General features: G+C 36.7%; 1 protein-coding gene across 3 annotated transcripts in view; it reads right to left on the minus strand.

The window, feature by feature from the left end:
• The window catches only part of POLA1 (DNA polymerase alpha 1, catalytic subunit), a 336395-nt gene extending 317641 nt beyond the window's left edge, over window positions 1-18754 (minus strand). For all 3 annotated transcript variants that reach the window (XM_074214225.1, XM_074214224.1, XM_074214226.1), the window contains exons 1-10: window positions 18672-18754; window positions 12987-13111; window positions 10619-10715; window positions 8520-8600; window positions 7789-7901; window positions 6221-6283; window positions 5123-5215; window positions 4484-4676; window positions 4097-4277; window positions 3816-3997 (exon numbers count right to left, since the gene is read on the minus strand). In XM_074214225.1, coding sequence (XP_074070326.1) covers window positions 3816-3997; window positions 4097-4277; window positions 4484-4676; window positions 5123-5215; window positions 6221-6283; window positions 7789-7901; window positions 8520-8600; window positions 10619-10715; window positions 12987-13111; window positions 18672-18714 — 1171 coding nt within the window. In that variant the 5' untranslated portion in view covers window positions 18715-18754. The remainder of the gene's footprint in view (window positions 1-3815; window positions 3998-4096; window positions 4278-4483; window positions 4677-5122; window positions 5216-6220; window positions 6284-7788; window positions 7902-8519; window positions 8601-10618; window positions 10716-12986; window positions 13112-18671) is intronic.
• Between the last annotated feature and the right edge of the window lie 4729 nt (window positions 18755-23483).

Below are 23483 nucleotides of genomic sequence, written 5' to 3' on the forward strand. Positions count from 1 at the left end.
CAATCAAGGTTAAGTGACTTGCCCAAGGTCACACAGCTAGTACATGACCAGTGTCTGAGGCTGGATTCGAACTCCCATTTTCCTGACTCCAAGGCCAGCGATCTATCCACTGCATCACCTGGCTACTCTTACAATTAAAAGTTCAGGGGAAAGGGTTGCAAGGAGGTGAGAGAAAGCAAATAATCAGGAAGGAAAGAAGAAAGACAATAATAAAAGTATAAGGTAGCTGAGAAAAATGAAGTTTCATTTCACAACAGTTTAAGAAAATAGAAGAAAAAATTCCAAGCAAAGGAAAATAAAATCCCTACAACTAGCTTCAAAAATTGAAACAGCTCATTTTACAGTCAAACTAATATCACACTTCACGCAAAGCATTTGACACTGTTTATGCCTCATTTGCCACAAAAAGATCATGGTAAACAAAGAGAATATTCCCCCCAAAGTTACTCACTGAAACCAGGTGCAGTCAGGATTATTCAACCTTGAAAAAGTCATAATGAAGACAGGATATCTTCCCATATGCAAAGAGTAAAAATCTTTTCATAATTATGTAGCATTCAGCAACCACTGACTTACTTAGAATCTCTAAGAGACTGAGAAACAATAGCAGGGTCTTTTGGAGTAGTTATTTTCTATTAGTGGCATTGATTTCACCAAGTGATCATTACCTGCTATCATGATGAAGCTGTTCAATCCCTCGAGATTAAAGAGGGAAAAAAATTCTGAAGCAATCTCTTCTTTAACCCCTTGCCATCAGTCAAAAAGAAAGATATACAACTGTAGATCAACTAAGAAACAGCAGAATATAAGAAAGCAAGCATAGAACTGCAAGCCAGGAGACCTTGTTTTCCTTCCTCTATTGTACTCGACCTTCAGTTCAGTCTTCATATTATTATTACTAGAATAATTTTTCTTGGGAATGGAACTGGCCACATCACCCTTCTACTAAAACATCTTCAGCAACTCCACATTCATGGATATCATATAAATTCCTCTTCTCAGATTCAGGTTCAGGTTCCTCTACAATCTAACAACACTTTACTTTCTTACCTTTGTTTCAAACTAATCCTTTCCAAGCACTCCAGGCAAAGCCAAAACATCCCCCTGCCACTCCCCATAAACGCCTTCATCTCTTACACTTTTGCTCATCCAATTCCCAAAACCTGCAACTCTGTTTAATTCAATCCTATTCTTTAAAATTCAATCCCAAACTCCTCTCTACAGGTCTATCTTGATCCTCTTCTACCCCTTACATGAAGTTGTCATTCCCAACTTAATGTCATTTACCTCTCAGATCTAACAAAAAATGTAAGTTTTCTACCACTCAAAGGCACTTATATAATGGGTATTATATTGTCTTACCCTCTACTGTACTATAAGCTTTTGGAGAGCAAAGACTAGGTATTATGGAAAAAGTTCAAATCCTCTAGTGCCTAGATGCACAAATCAGACAATCTACATTGTTCTGCTTCTAAGTGGTCCACATTTTTCTGTATCCCATTGACTAGGCAAGTCAATTTCATTTCTCACTAAGTCTGTTTTCCTCATATGTAAAATGGTGAAATTAGACTAGATCATTTCTAACATTTAACTTGGGTCTATGATCTCAAATATGGAAATAATTGGTTTGTAGATTATTATCAGAAAAAAGAGTATTTTCTCCTATTAAAAATTTGCTATAAATGACTCAAATGGTATTTTATTTTTGTTCTTGAATGCTTTCAAAGATTTTTGAGAAAAAGACCTAAGATTTCAGCAACAACTATGAGCATGACAAGATAATTGTTACACAAAGTTTTTCTACTTGGTTATCCTTTTTTATCTCAAACTGAATCTCTAAAAACCTGTCATTTCAAAATTTTTGTGCCCCTAAAAATATTCAGATTATTTGATCTGGAAAAGAATTTAGAAATCTTCGAGTCCATCTTTTCCCTTTTAAAGATGAAAAATCTGGGGCCCAGAGAAATTAAATTATTATTCTCAAGGTTACTTGGCAGTCATGTGACATACTCGAACTTAAACCTATGTCTCTTGACTTTTTCCATGACCCTACCTGGATACTATTTTTCAAGAAGTAGAAAATAGCTTTCACCTGGGAAAAGAAAAAAACACTTTGTACTTGAGTTTTCAGAACTTAAGACCTGTCAATGAAGAACCAATTAAACAAACTATGTAAGGAGGTCTATTTTACTAGAAACTGTCTAAAGTTCAATCCATCCATCCATCCATCCCTATGCCAACCCTTCTCTAACCATTTTTTAAAAATCACCGCCAATAATACATGCTTTCAAGTCTCAGATTCAATAGCAGCAATTGCCACCCTTTGTATACCGACTACATATAGAGAACTCATTTACCATAGTCTTAGTCAACAGTTGTTACTAGTCCATTTTCAACTGGCATATTGGAGGAAATTAAAGAAATGAGAACAGATTCTTATTCATCGCCTGGCAAAAACTGTGTGTGTGTGTGTGTGTGTGTGTGTGTGTGTGTGTGTGTGTGTGTGTATAATAGGTAAAATGATAGGGTGAATATTTAAAGTCAATCTATTCTTTATTGAATAAATTTATAAACATCAGCATGTTATTTTATGAATATTTCCACCAACCATTTTACTGTTATAACCAACACCTTTGTAGATAATTGTAAAAATTAACCCTTATTCTGCTTAATTGCTTTATTGATATCCAATTTTGCATAGTTTTAGAAATTCAAATATTGAACCACATTCCTTGTTCTAGAAACATGAGATGTCAGTTCTAAGTTGATATTTTTCACTAGTCTCAGAAAATACGAAATTTCCATTTTCAGAACAGATTATAGGAAAAGGAAAAAGCATTATTGTCACTTGGAAAAAGACAAAAGTCAGAGGACCTGGGTTCAAATTTCAACTTGACTACTTACTGTATCTTCTATATCCTTACACAAACTATTAAACTCCTTGGGTCTCAGTTTTCACAGATATAAAAAGAGAGGAAAAAAGGAATGTTAGACTAGTTTGTCTCTGAGGTCCCTTCCAGTTATAAATCCCAGAACAAAATAGGGGAACTGGGAACTGAACAGCTTCCAACTCCTCATTTTTGCCTAAAGTGAAATGCTATTTTTTTTACGCACAAAGTATACATGTATGTGTGTGTGTGTGTGTGTGTATGAAAATATATTTCTGATATCCATAACTGCTGTATTTGTAATAGGACAAAAAAAAAGAAACAACCTCAACAATCAACAATTGGAAAAATGATTAAAACATGGTATAATAATGTAATCTTATGATACCATAATAAATATGAAGTATCTGAAGAAATATGAAAAGAATAATATGAACTGAGGCAAAGTGAAATCAGCAGAACCATAATTATATATATCAACCCCAACTATTTTTTTTAAAAAAAAAGGAAAGGTAAACAGAGTCAATAGTGACTGAATTTCAAGCAGATTCAGAAGGCAACAGAAACCTCTTCTTGGTTTGGTATTTGTTCATTTATTTGGCTTATATTGCTAAATATTTAGGATAAGATGACTACTTATTTTCTATTTTTGACTGTTATTGACTTTTAAGTTTAAAATTTTTCTTTAAACAAAAACACATGTAAACACCAAAAAAAACCCTAATTTTGAAACTGCTTTTTTTTTTAATTTTCATGCTTCTGCTCCCTTCCAAAAATACATAGGATAGAGGAATGACTGAATATTCACTTATTTACATTGTAATACTAAATGAAGAGATATTTTCCCAGTATCATTATGTTACAATCTTCAAATGACATTTTTAGAGGAAACCCTGTGTCGGGACAATAGAGTACAAACATGATTACCTGGTTGATTATACTGATCTTCATAAGCATCCAGCCAATAAAACAGAAAGACTTGATCACTATCTGTCCCTTTTACCAATGGAAGGAGATTTGAATCTACTTGAATTTCTTGGGTTAGCAAATTGCTTTCATCTTCTTGATCCATTTTGTCCCAACAAAAAACATCTGGGAGAAAACGATCTCTGAAGAAATCACATGAAAATCATATAAATTCTATTTGCAAGAGAATAATTAAAAGTAAATCAAGCAAATGAAGTTAATTCTTAATCAATAGTTCTTACAAATATGACAACTCTGGCTGCACACTTTTTTCCTGTTCCTTCACTTCTTCCTGAGTATTGTTAACTTTGGGGAGAATATCAGTTTCCTCATCTTCCATAGGTTCATCAAAGTCTCCATCTTCAAAATCCATCAAACCTTTTTCTTCTTCTTTTTCCTCCTCCTCTTTCACTGTCTTCTCTCCTAGAAGCATCAAACATTCTTGTTGTGATAATCACATATGGTGGCTAAGGATCCCAGCATGTCAGCAGAAACAAAAATACTATCATACTTCTTGAAAAACTGTATTTTCATTTCAAAATCAATAACTGAATTGTACTTTTAAAAAGCTTCCTCATAATTCAAAATGCAAGTTTTTCAATTATTTACAACTTAAAACAACATAATACCTTCAGAAGTATCTTCCAGTTGCACCTCCACAGGACCACAATTTACTACCATACTTTGCATTCGTTCAATGTCCTTGTGCTTCTGCTTTATACCACCAGGCTTGACCACATAATCAGCATGTTTGAGATGAACAGGAGTCACAGGAGATTCCTTTCTTGAAACAGAGACATCATTTTTCCCCAAAGGAGTTGTCTAAAAATATTAAGGAAAAAAAAAGTCTTCTGTCCATGACTATACAAACTGACTCTACTAACCAGCAAGCACCAGTAAAATAAAAGAGAAGCACTCCTATTTACAATAGGTGACTATAGTTGCTTCATTGTTACTTCAGCTAAGTACATATAAAGAAATACAATGGTGTATAGGAATAAAAATTTTCTCATCTTTCAGTACTACAGTCAATGTAACTTAAATATAGTACTTATCCACAAATGTAAGGGTATCACAAAATATGCAAAAGTAAGAGGCATGCTAATGCAACATGTTTTTGAGGTACAGGGAACAACATAATGATGAGGGAGAGATACAGAAAATCAAAAATCAAAAGACATTAAGTCTACAGACCAGGAGAAAATATAGAGGATTTCCGTCTTGCAGAAAAAATAGCTGTGAATCTATTTGAGACACACTTTATTTACCTTGGGTATCTGCACAGAAAAAGGATTCAGTGAAGCTCCAGTGGGTCTTTTCTTCTTTAGCATCATTACAGATGGTGGAGTTATCTGAGGTGTCTGAAACGAAGGGTTAAGAGAGACTCACTGCCATGCTTGGCTTATCACAAGACAGAAAAAGTATGTTCCTTCACCCAATGAAGCCCAACAAATAATGCTTTTTTGTTTCTCCTCCCCCATACAACATATATGCTCATGCAAAGTGGTTACTATAGCAACAGAACCATAGTGCCTCTAGAAAAACGAAACAGACATCAAATCCACCCCATACCAATTATTTCTCTTAAAAATTAAACATTCTTTCCATCTGTCTTTCCAGGACACTGAGTTTAAGAAAACAGCACAGATTTGAAGGGAGACAATGGAGGTACTAATGATTTTAATCCCTGGCCATTCAAAAGAAAGGGAACTGACTTATGAACAAGGACACAATTCTTATGAGTTCTGTTGTCAGTCGCAAGCATTTGCAACTGACTTCTCCATCAATCCCCACCTAAACCTAGGGAAAGCAAGTCATTCATGGTTGAAACTGTTTCAGATTGATAGGATTTGAACCATTTAAAAAATGAACTATAGCTATTGAACACAAAGAATATATACTTCTACAGAACAGAATCTTGAATATACCTGAATGAACACCTATACATGTCAAATACATAACCACACAGCTGGTAACTGCTGAAAACTATTCATCCATCATAATAGAGGTAGGTGATCCAACTGAAGAATGGGGTTTTGTTAGTTTTTCTTTTAATCAGATTAAAAATACAAGTGATCAGATATAGAGGACAGAGCAGCAGTTAGAAAGATGTGGGTTCAAGTCCACCTCTGACATACACTGGCTCTGTAACCCTGGACAACTCACTGAACTTCTGAGTGCACCAGATAATGAAGACTCTTAAGTTGCAGAACAACTGCTGACCTGTCCTGGTAAATATTTCCTCAAATAAGTTCCCTATATCCCTGAAATTGCAGGCCCATACAAAAGCAAATTTTTTTAAAGTCATCATTATTATCATGATTATTGAATCTCTTCATCATTATGGAGTTCAAAATATAACTTACTGAAGCATTAAGATCCTGCAGAATGTCCCCTAGCAAATCATCTTTTGACAAGTCAACAATTTTCTGGAAAACAAAACCAAAAGATGATTAAAAACATATAGCTTATCTATATATAAATACAAAAGTTTCCTCTGTATACAAGAAATAGTGTCAAAGTCAGCAAAGTTGTATAAGAGAAGGATGAAAAGGCCTAGTACATGTACCTAGAAATCAAGAACATCAAGCTAACATGTCTGTGAAGTGAGGGTAGGACAGGTTAGTGCTTGGCTTTTTCTACTAACAGTTCATCCACTTTCGTGGTTCTAACACCTGCATATATGAAAGCCCAATTCTATACATCTCAATCTGATGTTTCATTCTCATTCCACAAGTTGCCTAGAGCATCATGTGCATTTGAATGACCCTGTCCCACTTGAAAATTCATATTGTATAAACTGAATTTCACCCAGTAACCTCCAGAGGTTTGACTACAATGTTACTTACAAGAAAAATAATTATGAATATTCAAATCCCATTTTCTAGCTTAAAAAGTTCACTTTGGAAAACCTCTGAATATCTATGTGCTCAATAGAAGTTTTAATTCACTGGTCCAAATAATACAAAAAACAATTTGGAGTTATATGAGAAAGTTAATTAAAAAGTGCTTATACCCTTCAAACCAGCTAGTACTAGTACACACGTATACCAGGATATCAAAGGCAGAAAATTAACAAAATATTCATGGCAGCACTCTTGGTTGTAGCAACTAACTGGAAACAAAGTGGATGTTCAACTATCCACTTGTGGAATGGTTGAATAAATTGTGAAACAGATGATATGAAATATGATTATAACAAAAGCAGCAAGGGAAAAGTTAAGAATAGATGGCTGATATTTTAGTCAAGGATAGCTGGGTTGAAGATCAACCTGTGGAAATAAACAAGCTACTTAACCCCTCAGTGCTCCAAGCCACTAAGATTAAATTACTGATAAATTGCCAGGGGTGGGGAGGAATAGGGAAAAGAAGAAGAAAAGAAAGAACATAATTAAAGAAATTCAGAAATGTGGACTTAAATGAATTGATAAAGACTGAACCAAGCAGTGTATAAACCAAATTATTACCAACGAAAACACCACTAAAAAGACAATGAAACTCCAATTAAATGAATGGCCACTACTGATTTTAGATGACAGATTAAAAAAAAAAAAAAAGACATCGGGGTGGCTAGGTGGCGCAGTGGATAAAGCACCGGTCCTGGAGTACCTGGGTTCAAATTCAGTCTCAGACACTTAATAATTACCTAGCTGTGTGGCCATGGGCAAGCCACTTAACCCCATTTGCCTTGCAAAAACTTAAAAAAAAAAAAAGACACCCTCCTCACCTAGGTAGGGAATTTGGGGAAAAGAAATGTCAAAGATTACAAATGCTGTCAACTAAGATCAGTTAGTTGCTTAACTAGGCTTCTCTGATAACCAAGAGAATTCCACTGAGGTGAGAAAGGTAATACTGGAAAATTATGATGACTTTTTTTAAAAAGACTACTCAATTCACTTTTGAATGTAAAAAACAAAAAAACTGAAACACTCACATCTGCAGTTTTCTTTCCAGCACTTGCCATAAACATTGACTTGATATTATTTGGCTTTGATACCACAGTCTTTCTTATGTTCTTCTTGTCTTTGAAAGCTTTATCACTTTTTCCTGCCAGAATATAAGTTAATTAGAAATGTCTGTGTGCTCACCCAAATAACCCAAAGTGGTAAATTAAAGACATCTGCCTTTTTTTTTTTTTTGGTGCACAAGGAATTGAGAATACATATTATCAAGGACTTAGTAAGAAAAATCATATTTTATGCACTCTTTTTAGGAAGGAACAAAAATAAAGAAATCACAAAATGATTAGAAGAGAATCTTGCAGAATTCCAAAGAACAGGTTCAGACCCACAGAAAAGTGCCTCTCACACCTCTGCAGAAGTAGGAGGTCCATGGGTATATAACACTGCATATATTTTTAGACTTTATTCATGTTATTGAATTTTTTTATCTTCCTCTTTTTCTTTTTTCCCCCTTCAAAAAAAATGCCTTGTTTTATGAGATAGTCCTCTAGAAGAAAAAGATCCTCAAGAATAGCTGAGATATTTAGAATGTAACAATAAATGATATCTACAAATATATATATATACTTTTAATAAAAGATACTTTGGCTCCAAAGAAAGATGTGACAGGCCAACTACTCTAGAATCCCATATAGTAAGTCAACTCTGGACAATTCTTCTTAACAATTAATAACCAAGCTCTTGAAAAATTATATATTCACACCTTTCTTATTGACATCAAATGCATCATCATCAAGCTCTTCATCAAAAATCTCCCGACCATCTTCTACATAGCCAATGCCATCTGCAAGAATAAAGTAAGCCATTGTGAGCAATTTTTTTTCTAGCATTTCTGGCATTTTAACCCTACCTAAGGAAATGATGCATCAATTCATATGATGCCACTTCCACATCACCCAGCATGTACATCAGGAATACACTGCTGAGAGTCAAGCACACAACTTCAGCTCTATTGATTTTCTATATAACAAAGACAGCAGTTTCCCCTACTCCCACCACAATCCCTGGTTTTTGCTTTCTGCAGTTTCAGTTGCCCAAAAACAACAAAAAATTTCTGGGGAATGAGGGAATCCAAAAGGCGATCAAGTACTCTTGGAAGGAGAGGGCCAGCATATAGCTCAAGAGCACATGAGGGCTGAGAACAGACATACAATACCCAAGGTATGTATGGAAGACAGACATAGGAAGATGGGAGGAGTAAGGCAAAGAGTTCCTCTGGAGGTCTCAAGCTCAGTGCCAAATCCAATGGTGGCACATCATTTTGCTTTCATTTGGAGGGTTTTTTATTTTTTTGTTTTGAGGGGTTGGGGGAAAGCAGGAAGTCACAGAGCACTGAGCCAAAAGTTAAGAATAGAGAAAGTGCACACAGTAATGTAAAACAGGGGTTAAAAGGCAAAACAAGGACTGTATGAGGTTTGGTACTATCTTTAGTTTCAGGTAGTCACTGGAGTCTTGGAATAATATCTCCCAGTGGATGGGGGTGGGGGGGAGAAAACTACAATATATACAACAATGTAAACAGGATGGATGATTTGGCCCAGAGTAGATGTGACTCAGCGTATAGCTGGTGGTTTGTTCTATTAAAGAATTGGAATCACTACCACAAGCATCTAAAGATGAGTCTTCCACCTTCAGACAAAAAGCGAACAGGGTAGGTAGCTCAGGTCAGTTATGAGGAAAGGGGTCAGAAACCAACTCTCTATTCTTGAACCAGATCCTACAATCCATATATGGACAGTCTGGGATTACAATCAATAATAGCATTGCCTTGCTCCTTCAGATTCCTATATAACCTGAAAGAATCATAGAACATTACTGTACATGTGTTTGGGGTCCCTCATGGATGTTGATGAGACCTGTCTTCCCTTCAAATGACATTTTAAAATCTCAAACAAAAAATGATCATCCAGAGTTTACTTGATTATCCCTTCCCTTCCCACACAACACTTAAGCAGATAATATGAAAATACATAAACTTTTCCAAAGGGAATATCAATTCAAGAATATGGAGGAAAACCTTAATACTTTATTTATTTAGCTAAATGCCACTAGAGGCAAATTTTCTATGTGTTTATTTTTATAAATTTTATTGCTTGAAGGGAGATTCAAAGGAGCAGAGTTTCCATGTTAAATGAAATTTTCTCTGACCGAAACAAGGCCTTCTTAGATTTTCTAGTATTCAAGAAAAAAAAAAAGACAAATTCCTTCAGCAAGATAAAGCAAGGTACAAGGTTTAGGTTAGGATTAGGTCTCATTTATGAAAGAAAACTAAAATACTAATATCACTGTGTACCCTTCAAGAAGCATTTATATTTCTAGAAAACAAAAGGTATTCCTTTCCCCTCATCCCTACCTGCTCTCCGAAGTTAAACAAAGGGTCAGTCATCTTTCTTGATTCAATCTGTGATTAAACTAAAGCACACTTCAATGGTGCACAAATAGGCATTCCCTTTTCAATTACTCCATCTAAGGATTACCTTTTCAATCTAGTCAAAGGTGAACACAAGAGATAATTCTCTTAATTCAACTAATCAAAAGCAATTTCTCCTTTTAAGTAGTCATCACTCAAATCTGTCTTATATCCATTATTCAAGGGAAACTGTTAAAGTTTGGAGTTTTTTAACTCAGCTAATTTCAAGAATTTCAGGTTAGGACACAGTCATAATTTTTTTTTAATGTCCTAAGCAAAAATATAAAAACGTGTTTTGATGGGTATGTTCCACAAGAGCAACATTTGACCATTTGGATTGTATGAACAAGAATGACACAATGAATTCATACAGGGAATTTTGTATGCCCTACCATCATCCACAATCCAGTCATCATCCTGGCGTGCCTGGACCATTCTTGAGTACTGATCTTCATCAACTTCATCATAAACACTTGTAAAGTCCTCCACCTGCCAACATCATAAAAAAAAAATCATAGTTTAAATTCAGAGCAAATGAAAACATTAAAAGGCTGTACTGAATATAGACTTTGAGACATAAAATGGAAGACCTAAAAAGTCTGAAAAGAGTAGTAACAACCAAAAAATTTAGTTCAATCCTGCAGTGCTATTACATAAAAGATTTTCCTTAAAGTGGATGTTAAAATAGGGAAAGGGAGTATGGTATGGTGGTTAAGTGACACAGTGGATAGAGTGTCTGGCCTGGAGTCAAGAAGATCCGAGATCAAATCCAGCCATATACACCTACTAGCTATGTGAGACTGAGTAAATTACTTAACCCTGTTTGTCTCAGTTTCTTCATTTTCAAAATGACTTACAGAAGTAAATAAAAAACCACTCTAGTTTCTTTCCCAAACGTTGAATAGGGTCACAAAGAGTCAGACATGACTGAAATGACTGAACAACAGTATATCTGGGTTGGTGTTCTGTCACTATTTAGTGGTATGACTTTTGAAAAGAAATTTGGTGTTTTTTTAGGTTTGTGGCTCAGCTATAAAAATGTATTGACTGAACTGGATGATCTCTAAGGCCCCTTCTAGCTCAAACTGTTTAGATAATACTCAACAGCTCTATTAGCATAACATGCTTGTCACACTGTCAATTACTCATCTACTTTACCAAAAACAAACTGAAATATAGTCAGCCCTTGATTATATGCTTTGGGGATTTTAAACATGAAATTTTCAAGCTTGTTTTCCATATTCCCCAAAAGCTTCTGAACTAGCTCCCTCCTTCAATGTCGGATGATGATGCTGGAATGAAATTACCTTTACTACTATTTCATCCTACTGAGCCAAACGTAAGTAAAAATGTAAAGCAGCTGCCCTTCCCAATTCACATAATAATATAGTTAGAAAACAAATTCTAGAGTCAAACAAAAATATTTTTAATGATTTTTTTAAAGTAATTTATATTGATGATTTATTTTTACACAAATCATTTCTGGACATGTAACCTTCCCCATCTGCATGAACACTCTATGGTAACAAAGACGAACAGTTAAACAAAAACAAATGCTACATCTATCAATGCTTGCAACATAATGACCATATATTCTTAACAAAATGTACAAATATGTATAATTTAAACAACTATATAATCACTAGTTTCTTTTCTTTTAAGTACCAAAGACTATTTAAGTACCTAAAGACTACATACAAAGCTAGAAATAAACTATCTAACTTTAGGGTAGAAGCAAGATCACCTAAGAATAAGGATATTTCTGATTTTTGCATCCTAGGTAATTAAGACAATTTTGAAACAGCTTTCTTCTCAAGATTAGAAAATTAAAGCCTATCATCTCTGTATTCCCAAGAGTTGAACTGACAAAACTGACAGGCATTTCCAGACTCCAAAGATGGGCAGATCCTTTTTCAATATATCAGACTCCAGATTTTAAAACTTCAGAAAAAGAATACTAATCAAAATCATTAAGTAAAAAGACTCCATAGGGCAATATGAAATTACTGCATCTTATCAAGAAAGCATGATTATCTAAACTGGCAAAAGTACAAACCAGGTGGTCCAGCAGCCTATGCTCTATATAATGTTAATTTAAAATAACTGGAGGAGAAACTAAAACTTAATCTCCATTTCAAAATCAGTTTTAGACAGAGGGTTTTTTAAAAAACTTTTTTAAAAATGAAGTTGAGGAAATTTGTGGTTTTTTTAATAAAATATATATATATATGAATTATCTACTATGTCACCTGTGTGGGTGGAAGTACACATATACATACACATGAAGTAGTCACTAACAGAGGAAATAATATCCTCCTTCAATACATTAAAAAGCAGTCATATGAATTGGAGTGAACAAGTTCTGCCCTGGAGAACTAATAAAGAAATAAAGTCTCTTAATGGAGAGAACTACAGGTGTGGAATGTGATATACATGGGCAGCTCTGTGTCAACTGTCTTGGCTTAAGATGCTTTTCTTCATTAAAAGGAAAGGTTCAATAGGTAGAGATAGAATATATGAAGAAATAACTGTGATGTTTAAAAAAAAAACCCAAAATGTTAGCAACCTTTTAAGAACTTCAACTGCAAGAGTTCTTCTACAACCCATAAAATTCTCAATTCCATGCACATGCTCAATATTATAAATTAATGACTATGATGAGAGGGATACACAAAACACTTTCTTAGTCTGTGATTAGACTTATATAAGCCAGAATACAAACAGAATAGAGTGCAAGTCTAAATAGAACTGAATACTCACCTCGTATTTAAATTTTTCACCAGCTTTTGTCTTTTTCAATCGTTCTAGTGCTTCCTGGCGCCCTTTTGCTGATTTCTTTTCCCTCCGAGAACGGGAAGCCGTCGATCTTCCTGAATCTGATATACCTGATAGAGGTCAAATTAATGCCATAAGATGGGAGAATTTCAATCTCCAGACTAAATTCCCCATTTTTTTGCCTATTAACATTCATTTCTTATATTAGCCCCAAACTGCATATTCATAAGGAAAATTTAAGCAATTTGAAAGAAAAACTAAATGGTAAAATTTGTTATAAATATAATTCCTTAGATTTAGAAATATTCTTTAATGGTATTAATGTCAGCATTTTCTAAAAAATTCTAGACTACAAAAACTTTTAAACTATTATTTAACGACTATACTCAGAAAGAGACATCAACCTACAACTCTAACTAAAAGAGGCTAGGGCTATATGACAAAAGATTTTTTTTCTTTTTTAAAAAGTAGCTCATACTATTTCAGTGATATCCACTTTGTTCATAAGTATAATACTCATGATAAGGTCAAATCCTATAGGTGTAGAATAGTAATGAATAATGACTAGAGATTAACAAATTTTGCCAAGTTATTTAAATATTAAAATATATTACCAAATATATATAATACAATGAGAACTATAGTACTCAAGTTTAATTGGAGTTATTTCACTTTATCAGAAATCATCTAAATTTCTCCCTGATCTATAAGACATCAGTTAGAAATCTACTGCCTCTAGAAAACTGCACTCCTTTGGTCTATCTTCCTCATTTCATGGTCTAAAAATTCTACTTTTACCAGCACCAGTAAGCTTAGTCATTATTATGTAAGCTAAGATATACAATCTTTTTAGAGCTACAAATTGTCAGAGCAAGAAAGAATTTTATATAGCATCTACCATAACAACTTCATTTTTACAGGTAAGGAATCTGAATTCAGAAAAGAGAAGTCAATAATGAAGGCAAGAGGATGAGTGGAAAAAACACCAGGGACTTGGAGTCAGGCTCACTTGATCACAGTTTTAGAACTGAAAGGGACCCAAGACATCTGATCCAACCAATCCACTACTTCCAAAGAAGAATAAAATTAAGCCCAGAAAAGTTATATAACTTGTCCAAAGTCAAAGAGTTATTAGCATGTTAAGGGGTTTGAACCAAGTTTATCTAATGTCAAATTTAGCCTGATCTTTTTTCAACTCTGTCCCATACTGCTAGGTTTCACACTTATTGACATATTTTTGAGAACAATGACTTAAGAGTCATTTCTGCATATTCTGCTTTCTGTCTGTTGACCATTTCTATTTGCACTGGTAGTACTCTCATCATTTTCACTTATCATCAACAGGACACAGAAATCCAAAGCAATGAATTTTGTTTCTTTGTCCAGCAAAAAAAACAACAAAAAACTAATCTGGACTAGAAAATTAACATTTGATTAAAATGTAGTTGCAAACTGGGGACCACATGAGTACGATGACATTTGCACCAGTCTTCTCTGTATGTTACTTTGACCATCATCATGCACATGTTTTCCCCTCTCTAGACTATGAGCTCCTGGAGAACAAAGATGACTATCTTTTTGTCTTGTATCTCCAGTCTACCTTGCTGTCTGATGAAGAAGTGAACTGAACCACCACCCTCCTCTTTTATATCCAGAAATGACTTCCAGTTCACTTATGGATTGGCTCATTGAAAATCCTTCATAAAACTTTTGTACTTCCTTCCCCTCCTAAGGTCCAACCCAGCCCATTTCCAGAACATCTATTCAGAGCCTACTTTTCCCCATTGCCTACTGTGGAACTTGTCCAAAGAAATGACAGTCACCTGAAACATCTCCTTCCTTCCTTATCACTCTACCACAGATCCCAATAGATATCTTGCTCTCTCCCCTATCAAACAAAAAATTGTCGAGAAGTTTACCCAGACTGATCAGAGAAATAGGCTAAGGACTTAAATGAAAACCCTAAAGTTATTTCTACTGCTCTCTACTTAAAGCCTGTACTTAGAAATACCCCATTCCTAAAAATGTGACCACTCTGGCTTAGTTGTTCATTTATTTTTAGGTATGACATTTTTATTCTATTGCTAGTTTAAATGTTTGGGCAAGAGAATACCAATAATGACTCAAACCAAAGGAATAGTATAAAGATTTCATTCAAGAAATAGGTGATCAGAAAAGAAGATGAGTCAGTTATATGGTGAAAATTACTGTTATGGGACAACAATCTAACTGTGTCATTAATACCTACATAACATTAAAAGACTGAAAGCAAGGCCTCTTAGCATATTAAGTAACACTGGATAAACAATCTGTGAAGGAACCTGAGAAAAAAAGAATTGCACAAGATGAGAAAGCATAGATGGGCTGTATTCTGTACCACCAGAGACAAATGCATAATGATCACACATCAATGAGACCTCAATGAAACATTAAACAAATTCTCTGTATATGTGAGTTTCTCTCAGAGGTCTCTATTGCCTCATCACAACAAGAAGATAAACCCACATTCCAGAAACCCATATGGTGGAACACAAATTCCAGCAGGATCAATATAATCAAGGAACAGCTTAGCTAAATTCAGGAAAGCTCATTACAAAATTGACTACTAAATTACAAATTTTTCCAGACACAGAAATTCATGGAATGAGATTAGTCACTCGGATGAAATCCCTGTTCTGATGTATTAGGCTATGATGCAAGCTGCTAAGGACAGGAGGAGCCTCTACTCATAATTCTGCAACAATGGACAATACATTGGACTTGTACTAGCCTCAAATATTAACTAGTTATGTGACCCTAGGCAAGTCATTTAACAACTCAGTCTTAGTTTCCTCATCTGTAAAATGAGAGTAATGATAGTATCATTACTTTCCAGGACTGTGGGATAAAATTGAGGATATTTAAGTTCTTTGCAACATACAAAAGCACTATATAAATGCAAGTTATTATTATTATCATTAGCTATTATTATCAAGTATTTCTCTCAATAGATCCCCTAGTACAGCAGCAGGAATAATCAGAAGCTTACAGAATACTTTATTATAAACTTCCCTTTTCATCTTTCCAGTAAGGTAAAAAAAAAAAAAAATCACATCCAGGTCAACAGTTGTTTATAAGACTTCCAAGCTAAGTCTTTCTGTCCCTATGTTCTCGTACCTAAGGAAAATAATGGTCCTTCAACTCTCCAATTTAGGCATGAAATCCTTTCTCTTTAAACCATTTTTTCACATGTATAAATGAGAGATAAAAATAGAAAAAAAAAAGGTTGATTATAGCAATTACAAAAGTCTAAAAAGAACTACCTGGGGCACCCCCAAAGAAAGTCTATCGACACCAGACTATCACAAAAGCACAATAAATGAAATCTTGCAGCATGATCCAAAGGAAACATTCCAGTCACAAACCCATCTAAGCAGCATAATCACAGTCTGTAACTTAAGAGTGGTTTCTAGATTGCACAGCATCATCCAAGGAGTGATTTTTGATGCTCACTGATGAAGTTCAGTTTTTAAAAGATAAAAGGGCTCAACAGCAAATCACTGCTTAAGTGATAGGTCAAGATGAATGTTCATACATTTCCTTTGTAATGCAGTCCTGACAGCTACCTAAACCAACTAGGTTTACTACATTGTCTTAATGACAGCTCTCAAATGAAGCAATTTCTCTAAAACTGAAGAGAACAAATTGACATTTGTAATTTTTAAATAGGTGAATGAAGCAAAAGCTGATTAGAAAATTTTCATTATTAGGAAGCTATCAATTTGGCAAAAGATAAAAATACTGAGTTAGGAAGGAAAAAGTCTTTCACTGACATCAGATTTTTTTGAAGTAAAGAGACTCAAGACTTGACAGAACTTATTGCTCAAATTCACTTGAAAACTCAATATCTGTATTGGGGTAATTATGCATTTTCCAATTCTAACTTGAAGAGTTAATGATATTCATTCCTGATCATTCTGCTGATACTGATATAAGAACACTAAATGTTAATACTAACTTTTAATAAAATTATTTTTAAACATATAAGCAAATGACCAGTGTGCAAAGATAATTATTACACAGTACTTCCAGCAAATTACTTAGAAGAATCTGAAAACCATTTAAAAATATAGAGGAAAACTTAAAAATCAAAAGACATTTTTCCTAGCACTTAAGAAACATTGGATGTGGGGTGGCTAGGTGGCCACAGTGGATAAAGCACCAGCCCTGGAGAGTCAGGAGTCCCTGAGTTCAAATCTGGCCTCAGACACTTAATAATTACCTAGCTGTGTGGCCTTGGGCAAGCCACTTAACCCCATTGCCTTGCAAAAAGAGAGAGAGAGAGAGAGAGGGAGGGAGGGGGAGGGGGAGAGAGAGAGGGAGGGAGGGGGAGGGGGAGAGAGAGAGGGAGGGAGGGGGAGAGAGAGAGGGAGGGAGGGAGGGGGGGGGGGAGAGAGAGAGAGAGAGAGAGAGAGAGAGAGAGAGAGAGAGAGAGAGAGAGAGAATGAATCTTCTTTAAAAGAGCAAAGAGGGGCAGCTAGGTGGCAGGATAGAGAACTGGCCCTGGAGTGAGGAGTACCCAAGTTCAAATCCGGCCTCAGACACTTAATAATTACCTAGCTGTGTGGCCTTGGGCAAGCCACTGAACCCCATTTGCCTTGCAAAAACCTAAAAAAAAAAAGGCGCAAAGAAGAAATAAGACAATAAAAAAAAGGACAAGAGATCCACTCATATGGTTCCTTCAATCACAATTCACAAAACACTGGATGTAAGGTACTTGTGTAGTAGTTAATGACCACCATCTGTTCCACATCCTCAATGTGAGTTTGTTGATACCACACCACTCTCAGGCACTTTATCATTTGAGTCAAACGGGGAAAAAATAAAATAAAAAGCTCATTTCCTAAGACTGAAATATTCGGACACAGGGTCAAGGAAGGCTCTCCCATGGGGTCAAGCAGGCATCAGAATGCAAATAGGCAAGAGCACTAAGTGTATCCAAGAAACTGGGGAAATAGAAGACCTGACAACCAAAGTTCAAGCTAAATGGAGAAACCAGAGGTTTAGGAAAAGGAGGGGAAGAAAGTTAATGCGAAAAACGTGTCAGGACACTCAGAGGCCTAAAGGTTCTCAGGCAAAAACCCCTGCAGCAGATTTCTTCTCTCCCATGGCTGGGTCTCAGTTTCCTCCTCTGTAAAACGAAGGGGTTGGGCTGGATGATCTCAAGGGTGTTCGCCAGCACCGGCGTCCCGGAATGAAGCATTTCAGGAATGGAGAACCTAAGCCTGTCCCTTTCCGGGGGGCCCCCGCCCCGGGTCCGCCAGGCCGCCCTCCTCCCCCTCCCCCCAGGCAGGGCTAAAACAAGGAGGGGCTTCGCGGCTCTCCCGGCAGCGGGCGCGTGTCTGCCACCTGGTGATGCTGGTGATGCTGCCACCGCTGCCACCACTCCCGCTTCACCCACACGCTGGGTTTGCAAATCTCTAGCCTTGCCCCGCTTCCTCCCCCCGAGGGCCTGGCGCCTGGGGCCGAGGGGTCTGAGATGGGGAGGCCGGGGCGGCTCCCCGCTCGGCTGACCCTCGCCGGGAGGAGCTGCCCCTCTCCTCTCCGGCGGCTCCGATCGCTACCCCCGGTTCCCGTCTCCGGCCACACCGAGAGCTCGCAGCCCTCGCGGGGCGCCCGCCTCCCGCTCACCACTGCTCCCGGGCTCGGACTCTGTGCTGTGCACCGGCGCCATGGCTCGCGACGCTCCGGCTCAGGATTCCGCGCCAACGCGCCCGAACTGGCGCGGGGGCAGAGACACGCGCCTCCCCGAGAGCCAATCAGCGCACGCCGAGAGCTTCCTACTTCCGGCCGGAAGGCCGGTGGCGCCGGGCGTTCCTCGGTCGTGGCCCCGCCCTAGCTCCGCCTCCTTGACGTCTCTGGATTTCGGCGCGCTCTGGAGACCTGGGGGAGCCTCGGGCTGGGCTTAGAGCGGCGCAAGGTAGCGGTCGGGCGCTGGGAAGAAGGCAGGCCGAGGCAGGAGCGCATGCGCAGACTGTCCGGGGGCGGGGGAGGAGAGGAGAGGCCGGAATCCTCCTAGAGTAGCGGCAGGAGGCGGAGGGGAGGGGGAGGGGAGGGGAGGATGGCTCTCAGGTTCTGGGACTTGCATTCTCCGAAAGCAGAAGCGGGCGGGCAGAAGAGCGGGGCCTCAAGGCCACGCAAGTCTCCGGGGTTTTGTATTTTTAAGGGGACCCGGCTTGCGTAAGCGAGAGATGTTTGTCTTCCTATTGAAGACTGATTTTTTCAGGGTCCTTTATTTTCTCGGGGTTCCGTTATTTCGCTGTTGTTAGATGGATGAGGGGGTTGTTTTTTGGTGTTGTGTTGTTTCTTTTAAGAAGAGAAAGAAAGCTCGATCTCTGTCTTCTTTCTCCACTTTCATTTCTTTGTCTTTTTCTCCCTTTTTTCCTGTTTCTCTATTCTCTCTTCTGACTCTTTTATCTTTTCTCTGTCGTACCTTTTCAGTCACCCCGTCTTCACTCTCTCCCCATCCTCCTCTTTTAGCTTGTCTTTCCCCCTCCCCAACTTTTTCTCTCTTCTCCCTCTTTTTTCCCCCTTCTCTCTCCTCCCTCCCTCCCTGTCATCACTCTTCTCCGACGTTTCTCTTTCCCCGTTTAATCTCTATCTTTTCTTTCCACCTTTCTTTGCTTCTTGCTTTTCTCTCTCTGGTCACTGTCTGTCTCAGTCGCGCTTTGAGTCTCTGTCTCTCAGTCTCTCTGTCTCTGCTCTGTCTCTGTTTCTCTGTCTTTCTGTCTCTCTCTTGTCACTATCTCTGTTTCTCTCTGTGTGTGTCTATCTCTGTCTCTTTGTCTCTCTCAGTCGCTCTTTGAATCTGTCTCTCTCTCTCTCTCTCTCTCTCTCTCTCTGTCTCTCTCTGTCTCTCTCTCTCTCTCTCTGACAGCATCTTGTGTCCCTTGGAATCAGCAGCAACCAGTTTCTACTGTCAGCACTAATTTATCCACTTTGGGGACGTCCTTGATAACATGCTTGCATCCAGTCGGGCTTCTCCTTTGCCGGTCAACACAATTCTCAGGCTAATAGAGATTTTAGGACCTAGAAGAAAATCTAGAGATTATCACATATAAACCCTTCATTTAATGGGCAAGAGACTGTTTTATTTCCTTATCCTTGGCAAAAATGCCAGATACAGATTTTTAATTTTTTTGCATCTGACATACTTTCACTGGCTTTCACTGGCATACAGAAAGCCAAATGAAGAAATTTATGAAAATAGAAGTCTCTTTGCCCTCAAGGAGTTTATAATCTAATAGACAAACAAAATAAGGAATATTACTTTTAAGTGAAATCAATATCTTAAATCCCATAATGGTTTTGATGTTAGAACTAAGGTAAAGGGAAGTAAAAATGATGATGACGATAATAGCTAATGTATATTTATCTATATAATTATACGTAATATATGTTATAAACAGATATTTGTATAGTTATATATATTTATATATAAAAGTTTTAAGATTTGCAAAGCACATTATTATCACGTTTGAATCTCACCACAACCCCTGTGTACCACTTTTCTTACTTTACAGATGGCAAAACAGAGTCTGGTGTAGGCAAAATGGCTGGCCACATAGCTAATAAGTGTATGAAGCGGGATATGAACTCACTTTCCTGACCCAAGTGGAATGCTGTATCTGCTATATTTATAAGAAGCTCATATTCTAATGGGAGAGGACACATACATAGGAGGTTCCTGCTGAGAGTCAGATGTAAAGGTCCTGTGATTCTTGGAGGGGGCAATGCAGATTTTAATAGATCTCTAAAGTTACTTCCACTGATAAAATTATAACCATTTATGATGTTGAATCATTTGACAGTGCCAAGGCTTTGGTGGCAAAATTTCTTTTCCAAGTGTTCAGTAGGATCACTTCCATGAGTAAAGCTTGTTCCAATAGTATTCCAATATTTAAACGTTTATTATTTTCTCCATGATTTTTCATATTTATAATGCCATTTATCAATCTTGATGATGAAGAACAGTAGTTCTATGATTAACTTATCCATATGGCAGATGGTTTCCCTTTTCCCTCACCCCAACAAGGGCAACTGATGCCACCATAAAGACAATATTTTCTTTCTTTGGCACTTCTGCTTAGTCATCACTCATGTGGTTCATAGTTTGGAAAGCTGCCACTGAACAACCCTGTATATCTTTCTTCTTTGGAGCTCAGCATGAAAGGACACAAGGATACTTCTAAATTAACATAACAGTTTCTGTTTGACAGTCTTACCAAATACAAATTTCTTTATAGAATTTGTTTTCATATCACAACTAACTATATTTAATTCAAGACATTGAATTTAGTATTTGTGTTTTTAATCCGATTCATTTTTGGTGTTTGTTTCTTCTTTGTATGCACTCAGCACAGTTACATGGCATGTAGTTGATATTTAATAAATGCTAGTTGACTATTCAAGTGAAAATATGACTTCTTTTTTGTCTCAGACTGATTTTTCTGAGATTGTAAAATTAAGAACGGTCAGGTAATAGAAAGGGTAGCTAGGTGGCGCAGTGGATAGAATGCCAGGCCAGAAGTTGGGCTCATCTTCTTCCTAGGTACAAATATGGCATTAGACATTAGCTGTCTGACGCTGGGCAATTCACTTAACCCTCTTGACCCATTCCACACTTATATCTGTTCAAAGGCATTCCCTTTTTCAAGCCTTTCTTTTCTTAAAATTGAGATTACCCTAGAAAATCTAGGACAAAAGAATATGATAGATAACAATTTTTTTTAAATGAAAGACTAGCTAAATCTTCCAAGTTATTAACTCATTAACTGAGTTAATGTAATGGATAGAGAACACTGCACTGGTCCAGGAATGATGAGGAACTAAGTTCAAATACTGCCTCAGATACTTAATACTAGCTGTATGACCTTGAGCAAGTCATTTAACCCTGATTACCAGAGAGAGAATGGAGAGGGTTAGATTTGTGTGATTTAAAACTAGGAAGTGACTTTATATCTGAAGAGACTTTTTTTCTTTTTGGCTAGATCTGATTTCTAGTTTTTCATGCTACTGGGCCTCTACCTACTTTCCTTCCCATTTTCTTTCCCAGTTTCATTATGCTTAGATGACCCAGTTTCTTCATTTGTTGTTGTAGTTCCCAGTTCTTCAAAGATGGCATGTTTGCTAGTCAGCTACATGAAAAGATTTTATAGGATACCTAAAAGAATCAATTTCCAATCATAGGTCCTGGCAAAAATCTCCCATTAGCAGGATTATAGCGTGTATAGTATAGAATGTGAACATAAATACTATTTAATATCTTCATTTTTACACATTGACTTATGGGCAATGAGTTGGGGTAAGTAGCAGTTGAATTTTGAATCCTTTTGAAATCCTCTTGAGCAGTTGTAGACTATAGGTCACAATCTAAAATAACCAGATTGAGAAATCTATGCAAGTTAAAGCCATTCTGAAAAAAAAAAAAAATCACATCTTAGTTGAGACAGATGGTAGCTTAGGACAGGGAATCAGATTGTTTATTACTTTTTAAAAATTTCCCTTTTTTCAACTGATGCAGTGAAGCAAGCAGAAGCAGAACAGTTTATACAATAACAGCAGTTTTGTAGAAATAATCAATTAGCAAAGATTTAGGAACTAATCAATACAATGATCCATGATACCTGCAAAGGATTCACAATGAAAAATGCTATTCATGTGGGGCAGCTAGATGGCATAGTAGATAAAGCACCGGCCTTGGAGTCAGGAGTACCTGGGTTCAAATCCGGTCTCAGACACTTAATAATTACCTAGCTGTGTGGCCTTGGGCAAGCCACTTAACCCCGTTTGCCTTACAAAAAAAAAAAAAACACCTAAAAAAAAAGAAAAATGCTATCCACATTCAGAAAGAGAATTGATGAATTTAGAGTACAGATAGAAGCATATTTTTTCTTTTTTCTTTTTTTTCAGAATATGGTTAACGTAGACATATGGTTTAGTTAATTTCAGAGGTATAATGGATATTGTATTTCTTGCCTTCTCAATCATGAGATCAGGTAGGAAATTTGAAACTAAAAATAACATTGAATTTTTAAAAAATTGAAATAAAAAGAAAATAAATAAAATGTCTTTTATTTTTATGAATTTGACAACCATTAACACACTTGAACATTTCCATATACAAAATAAAACAAAATCAGCACTGAATATAAAACTGTGAATCTTCCTTACATGTAGTTTATATTTCTTTTTGAAAATTCTAAATCTAACAAGATAGCTCTACAGTGCGTTGCTTGTCTGTGTCACCTTTATAACTTCTAATCTCTTCAATGTCTTGTTTTTGATGATTTAATAACATCCTTTATGTTTTTAGTGTCATTTTCATTATTACTATCCCTCTATTTCTTCCCTGCACCTCAACTGTTTGCCCCTCCCCAAAAATCTTCCTTTTGTACAAGCAACTATGTACACAAAAAATAAATTGACATATTGATGCATGTC

The sequence above is a fragment of the Macrotis lagotis genome, chromosome 1 (assembly GCF_037893015.1).
Source record: "Macrotis lagotis isolate mMagLag1 chromosome 1, bilby.v1.9.chrom.fasta, whole genome shotgun sequence".
NCBI classification, from domain to species: domain Eukaryota; kingdom Metazoa; phylum Chordata; class Mammalia; order Peramelemorphia; family Peramelidae; genus Macrotis; species Macrotis lagotis.